This window comes from Bombina bombina, chromosome 10 (genome assembly GCF_027579735.1).
Source record: "Bombina bombina isolate aBomBom1 chromosome 10, aBomBom1.pri, whole genome shotgun sequence".
Classification (NCBI taxonomy): Eukaryota; Metazoa; Chordata; class Amphibia; order Anura; family Bombinatoridae; genus Bombina; species Bombina bombina.
This window is the reverse complement of record NC_069508.1, coordinates 210,083,622-210,091,826: the sequence shown is the minus strand read 5'-3', so window position 1 is coordinate 210,091,826 and position 8,205 is coordinate 210,083,622. Positions and strand designations below refer to the sequence as shown.

General features: G+C 36.3%; 1 protein-coding gene across 1 annotated transcript in view; it reads right to left on the bottom strand.

The window, feature by feature from the left end:
• Positions 1-279: 279 nt before the first annotated feature.
• Positions 280-8,205, bottom strand: part of ROR1 (receptor tyrosine kinase like orphan receptor 1) — a 718,546-nt gene continuing 710,620 nt past the window's right edge. Inside the window, exon 9 of the mRNA XM_053693674.1 lies at positions 280-7,968. Coding sequence (XP_053549649.1) covers positions 6,544-7,968 — 1,425 coding nt within the window. The 3' untranslated portion in view covers positions 280-6,543. The remainder of the gene's footprint in view (positions 7,969-8,205) is intronic.

Genomic DNA, 8,205 nt, shown 5'->3' with positions numbered 1-8,205 from the left:
CCAGATATGTAGCAGAGTTGTGGAGTGGAGTGTGCACTTCCAATTCTAAGAATGAGATAAGCCACAATTTTCAAAATTAAATTACAGGTAAAGGGGCAAATACACAATGAAAGGATATTGTATGAGTAAATATTTTATATTACAGTTTTAAAGTGTTTCATATCCATTTAGATTTACTATTGTATAACTAAATTTGTAACATTTAATCAATAACACAATATACAAATGTGTGGTTTACCACTGGAGTTGAATACAATACAATAAAAAGAGACACGTCAATAAGTTGCAGAGATGTATTTTCAATTCTGCCATATAAAACCATAACACTTTTGTGCAAAATAAACTCATAGTACAAAAATGCCATTCTAGAAACAGACGTTTTGATTTTTTTTTCTTTATAATTACACAAAAAAACAATAACAATTTAAATACAAAATAATGACAGTGTGATAAAAATAAAAGTATTGATGTAAAATGTTAAAGTGGTTTCAAAATGAACAGTCCATGTTTTGTTTAAAAGTCAATGGTTTGCATTATTCACAATTTTTTTTTAATGAAAGACATCAGTAGAGCAAGTTGCTACAATTTTTCATGAATGTTTTTCCTCAATGGGGTTCCACGTTGAATATGTGCAAGATTAATGTAGAATTCATCCAAGTAATTCCACCCACAAAGTTGTTATAATATTTTTTATACATAATTCATTTTACACACTCAGTTATCCACAGTGACCAAAAAAATATTTGCTCAGAGCTCTTTTCTACTTGCTGCTTAAAAATATTTCTTTAATAATGATTTGAAACTAACCAATGTTGTCAGCAAACCTACCGCAATACAAAATAAATAGAAATAATGATTGTCATATAGGAATATACTATTATTGGGCATAATTAGAATAAAGTTGCATAGCAACAAATGATACAAGCTATTAAACTACTCATTTTATTATTTATGAGTTTAAAATGACATTGTGTGTATAATGAAGTTAATATTTGTTCAACAGAACTTGAGATCTAAAGAGTACATCATGCCCATAAAACATGAAATATAAAAAGAAACTGATGTTTTACAGTCAGGCTATCTGAGGTGTGTTTCTATCCACCAATAGTGTTGTGGCAATTGTCAGTATCAGCCAGTTAAATGTTAACTGCAATCTCTCTTTAAATGTTTTATGATTCCCAACCCTTGTGTCACATGATCTGTTTGCATGTTACAATATCATGTGGAGACTGGATGTGTCCCGACACAACTGATTGGCTGCTTGACAAACACTGAAATGCAGCTGTACAGGAGGGTAACCAAGAACACTTTGAATAAATTACAAACTACTACATTTCCTGCCTTCTGTGCATGCTTTAAAACAAAGCACAAGAAGTATTTAAAATGATAAATCAGTTTAACTTGGTGTATCCAATCAAAAAGCAGTAAAGGCTGTACACTAAAGGATACCAAGATATAGAGGCTGAAGGTATAGAGCAGAGCTTATCCAATAACCCTATGCTAAAGGATACCAAGATATAGAGGCTGACGGTATAGAGCAGAGCTTATCCAATAACCCTATGCTAAAGGACACAAAGATATAGAGGCTGACGGTATAGAACAGAGCTTATCCAATAACCCAGTACTAAAGGATACCAAGATATAGAGGCTGATGCTATAGAACAGAGCTTATCCAATAACCCTATACTAAAGGATACCAAGATATAGAGGCTGATGGTATAGAGCAGAGCTTATCCAATAACCCTATGCTAAAGGATACCAAGATATAGAGGCTGACAGTATAGAGCAGAGCTTATCCAATAACCCTATACTAAAGGATACCAAGATATAGAGGCTGATGGTATAGAGCAGAGCTTATCCAATAACCCTATGCTAAAGGATACCAAGATATAGAGGCTGAAGGTATAGAGCAGAGCATATCCAATAACCCTATACTAAAGGATACCAAGATATAGAGGCTGATGGTATAGAACAGAGCTTATCCAATAACCCTATGCTAAAGGATACCAAGATATAGAGGCTGACGGTATAGAACAGAGCTTATCCAATAACCCAGTACTAAAGTATACCAAGATATAGAGGCTGAAGGTATAGAGCAGAGCTTATCCAATAACCCTATACTAAAGGATACCAAGATACAGAGGCTGTATGCTAAAGGATACAAAGATATAGAGGCTGATGGTATAAAGCAGAGCTTATCCAATAACCCTATACTAAAGGATACCAAGATATAGAGGCTGATGGTATAGAGCAGAGCGTATCCAATAACCCTATGCTAAAGGATACCAAGATATAGAGGCTGACGGTATAGAGCAGAGCTTATCCAATAAACCTATGCTAAATGATACCAAGATATAAAGGCTGACGGTATAGAGCACAGCTTATCCAATAGCCCAATACTAAAGGATACCAAGATATAGAGGCTGACGGTATAGAGCAGAGCTTATCCAATAACCCTATGCTAAAGGATACAAAGATATAGAGGCTGACGGTATAGAGCAGAGCTTATCCAATAACCCAGTACTAAAGGATACCAAGATATAGAGGCTGACGGTATAGAGCAGAGCTTATCCAATAACCCTATGTTAAAGGATACTAAGATATAGAGGCTGACGGTATAGAGCAGAGCTTATCCAATAACCCGATACCAAGATATAGAGGCTGACGGTATAGAGCAGCGCTTATCAAATAACCCTATGCTAAAGGATACAAAGATATAGAGGCTGACAGTATAGAGCAAAGCTTATCCAATAACCCTATACTAAAAGATACCAATATATAGAGGGCCAGCTGAGGGTATAGAGCAGAGCTTATCCAATAACCCAATACTAAAGGATACAAAGATATAGAGGCTGACGGTATAGAGCAGAGCTTATCCAATAACTCTATGCTAAAGGATACAAGGATATAGAGGCTGACGGTATAGAGCAGAGCTTATCCAATAACCCTATGCTAAAGGATACAAAGATATAGAGGCTGACAGTATAGAGCAGAGCTTATCCAATAACTCTATGCTAAAGGATACAAGGATATAGAGGCTGACGGTATAGAACAGAGCTTATCCAATAACCCTATACTAAAGGATACCAATATATAGAGGCTGACGGTATAGAACAGAGCATTTCCAATAACCCTATGCTAAAGGATACCAAGATATAGAGGCTGACGGTATAGAGCAGAGCTTATCCAATAACCCTATGCTAAAGGATACCAAGATATAGAGGCTGACGGTATAGAACAGAGCTTTTCCAATAACCCTATGCAAAAGGATACCAAGATATAGAGGCTGACGGTATAGAGCAGAGCTTATCCAATAACCCTATGCTAAAGGATACCAAGATATAGAGGCTGACAGTATAGAGCAGAACTTATCCAATAACCCAGTACTAAAGGATACCAAGATATAGAGGCTGACGGTATAGAGCAGAACTTATCCAATAACCCTATGCTAAAGGATACCAAGATATAGAGGCTGAAGGTATAGAGCAGAGCTTATCCAATAACCCTATGCTAAAGGATACAAAGATATAGAGGCTGACGGCATAGAGTAGAGCTTATCCAATAACCCAATGCTAAAGGATACCAAGATATAGAGGGCCAGCTGAGGGTATAGAGCAGAGCTTATCCAATAACCCTATGCTAAAGGATACCAAGATATAGAGGGCCAGCTGAGGGTATAGAGCAGAGCTTATCCAATAACCCTATGCTAAAGGATACCAAGATATGGAGGCTGACGGTATAGAGCAGAGCTTATCCAATAACCCTATGCTAAAGGATACAAAGATATAGAGGCTTACGGTATAGAGCAGAGCTTATCCAATAACCCTATGCTAAAGGATACAAAGATATAGAGGCTGAAGATATAGAGCACAGCTTATCCAATAACCCAATACTAAAGGATACCAAGATATAGAGGGCCAGCCGAGGGTATAGAGCAGAGCTTATCCAATAACCCTATGCTAAAGGATACCAAGATATAGAGGGCCAGCTGAGGGTATAGAGCACAGCTTATCCAATAACCCAATACTAAAGGATACCAAGATATAGAGGGCCAGCTGAGGGTATAGAGCAGAGCTTATCCAATAACCCTATGCTAAAGGGTACCAAGATATAGAGGGCCAGCTGAGGGTATAGAGCAGAGCTTATCCAATAACCCTATGCTAAAGGATAACAATATATAGAGGGCCAGCTGAGGGTATAGAGCAGAGCTTATCCAATAACCCTATGCTAAAGGATACCAAGATATGGAGGCTGACGGTATAGAGCAGAGCTTATCCAATAACCCAGTACTAAAGGATAACAATATATAGAGGGCCAGCTGAGGGTATAGAGCAGAGCTTATCCAATAACCCTATGCTAAAGGATACCAAGATATAGAGGGCCAGCTGAGGGTATAGAGCAGAGCTTATCCAATAACCCTATGCTAAAGGATACCAAGATATGGAGGCTGACGGTATAGAGCAGAGCTTATCCAATAACCCAGTACTAAAGGATACCATATGAAAAGTTTCATGCAAAAAAATATTTTGTAATATTTTAGGACATGATAGAAACAGATTATATGATTGTGCTAACTGATATCAATACAGCTTTGTGTGGATTTTATAAATGTATCCAAACTTTAAGGCAGGAGAAAGGCACAATACTGGTTTATAACGGGCATTAGATGAAATTACATAGGTCTAGACCACTAGTTCTGAGTCTGCATATAACAGATAAATAAGTACCTTGTACTGTGAAGAGCTTAAATATTAATATACGTTCAAATACGCTGTGAGTTTGAGTTTAAAGGGATTTAATAATTTGACAAGAAATTATAACCTGAACATCTCTATGTAAAAAAGAAGATACCTTTTTCATTAGAACATTGCTATTTTACTACGCCTTTAACACCTTCTGAAGGCTTTGTACTCCTGGAACTACCCCATTCTGTTCCATATAGGGATACAACCAGTGACTGGGGCATACACATGTATGTCTGCTCCTGATTGGCTCATCAGCTGGATCCTCATATGGAGTGACACAGAGTACAACAAAGATGTTGTATAGTTAAAAACATAGTAAAATAAAGTAATTTGTTTAAAAATAAAAATCTTTAATGAAACACAGAATTTTATTTTTTATATGAGATTGTTCCAATAAAGTGATGGTAAATCCTTTCCTTTCAATAACACTAGGATTTACCAGCATTAAAAATAAAGGTGACCTTCATCCATGAGTTTAAAAAAAAACTGTGTAGAAGGTAGCTTTATTTAACTGTGGCTTCACTGCTAACATAAGTGGCACATCGTTTTTGAAATGTTAAGATTTACCAATTACCATCCCTGTAAGAGAAGCCATTGGACAGCAGGTTTAAATCTAATGCTGAAACAATACCAAGGTTTCCAGAATACCAGGAGACATCTATTCATATTGATCAAAATAGTTCAAGTTAATATGGCTCTTAAAAACATTTATGATACTAAAAAAACTTATCAATGATGATCAATTTAAGGAGGCCAAATATAGGGACTGTCTGAAGGGTCTCAGGTCAGTAGTATTCTTTGATAGAACTGAGATTAAAAGGTCTAGTGATGTATTAAATTGAAAATGCTACTATGAAAAATCTGTGCAAGTGACTGATACTATAAATGAATAGCAAACACTAAGGGGTCAATCACAATCTTGAATTGCTTTGTAAATATCAGTAAAAATAGTCAGCATGCTTTTGAAGTGATCACAATCAGAAACTGCCAATGTTGAATATAACCTTTATTTGAAAAGTTTAAAACTCCGGAAAATATATAGAAATTACAATTAGTATCCATTATTAATCTATTGTTAATATATGTTGGTATCTTATGTTACTAAAACATAGAAATATGAGTATAAGTCTCTCTCTGGGATTAGAACAGGGGTATTATAGTTACAGTGGGCATGAACATTGTTGTGTCTATGTTTTTGCTACTTTTTATTAGTGTAAAAGTGCTTATTGATCATTTTTAAATTGACTTTATTAAATAGGTAGTAGCTCTGCTGTCAGGGGCTTTATCAACTAATCTTTGCTGTTGAATTTGAAACATCAAAAATGGATGAAAAAAGTGTACATATTAATTGTAAACAATTTTGATTGGGATCAGTAGAAATAGGCCTTACACATGTAAAGTCTGATTGTGATCATGCCTATGGGGTTTTCTGTGGATAAATCATTTGATAATAATTAGATTTTTTAAAGGATTGTGATTGGCCCCCAGTTCAGTAATTATACCACAATGTGTGACAACAATCTTTGCTTCGGGATTACACAGTATCTGCAGAAATTTCTTAAACATTTTGTTTTTCATGTCCACATTATGAAATATCCACAATGGTGAATTGATAGGTCACCACACAACTTGTTAGTTGTCCATCAATTAGGCACATATTCTAACTTCACAGAAGATACTTGTAAAAAATGTCTTGATCACCATCTGGAATGTCCTCAGTTCAATAAAAAATATTTCATATAAAACTTTTTATGTCTTATCTTTTACTGCATTTAGTATTTACAAAAGCATTGCTAATTTACAAGTCAGCTGAAATCATAGATTCATTACGCCCACGCATATCAGAGTCCTCTAATAAAGATGATTGTTTTGTGTCCATTTTGTAGGGTTTGTTAGCCTTGTTTCCAAATGATTGTACTGCTATGCTGCCTGGGTGGCTCTGAATTGACATATGTGATAGTAAAGGGATATTTGCATCCTGGTTGGATCCTGAGGAAGGCAAGCTGGTCACATGACCAGTACTAGTTGATCCACTGGCACTACTCGGTGAGCGACTCTTTGGAGGTGGACAGTGTTGGATTACTCTTGGTGGCCCTTGAGGCTGGTAGTGTGCAGCTGGGAAAGCAGCATATCCTGGTGGAATGGGATACCCATTAATCGGAATGAATCTCTGGTTTTGAGGTAAGGGTGCCCCTATAAAACCAGCAATTTGAGCCTGTGGCATGGCTTGTGTTGAGAAAAGGAAATTAGGATATCTTTGATTACTTAAATTGCTAACTGGGCTTGCACTAAGTGACGTTGTTTGAGTGGTAGCATTCCCACCCGATGGTGTAGTAGAGCTTGTGTGACTAGATAATCCTTCCCATGTACGTAGTCTCATATGGATTTCTTTGAATCTGGGTCGCCTTGATGGTATATCTGACCAACATTCGGTCATTAAACTATACATTCTAGGTGGGCAATCTTCTGAACATGGCAAGAGCTGCCTTTTTCTAACCATTTCTATTACTTCTTGATTACTGAAACCATAATATGGTTGAAGACCAAAGCTGAATATTTCCCAAAGTACAACCCCATAGGACCAGATGTCTGAGTCAGTGGAGAATTTGCCATACATTATGGCTTCTGGTGGCATCCATCGAATTGGAAGAAGAGATTTATTTTGAACTCGGTAATAGTCTGCTGAGTAAATTTCCCTAGAAAGTCCAAGGTCAGATATTTTAACATGAAGCTGTTCCCCAACAAGTATGTTCCGAGCTGCAAGATCTTTATGGACAAAAAAATGGCTCGATAAATATTCCATTCCTGTAGCTATCTGGATAGCGATGTGCAAGAAATCTCCATGATCAAGACTAGATTTAACAGTTCCATCTTCATCACTACTACAACCAACATCAGAATGAGGAGACCTCATGATTAAAAACTCGTGGAGGTCACCTTGGTTCATGAACTCAAAAAGCATGCACACTGGTTGCTCTTGAGTAACCATCCCTAGAAGGCAAACAATATTCGGGTGATGTAATTCTGCCATTAGCGAAGCTTCTTGCTGAAACTCAGACCACAGTTGTGGATTACTATAGTCTTTTAATGTCTTGATAGCAACCAGCTGAGCATGATCCATCCCTGGAAGGTAAAGATGTCCTTTGTAAATTTTTCCAAATGTACATTCTCCGAGCTCTTCCATAAATCTTACTGCAGAAAGAGGTAGTTCCTTGGCTTTGCTCTGGTAATTAAATAAAAACAAAATATTTAATAGTCGATAATATGCAAGGTATTATAATTTTCTGGATATAAATATTCAAGATAAAAATCCTAGACACTTAAATAAAAATAAAAGTATAATCTCTATATATGCAAATATTATCCAGTTACATTTACCAGTACTGTTACTGCTAAGTCACAGATAATAATCCCATCCAATTAAAGGGACACTAAACCCAAAATTTTTCTTTCATTATTC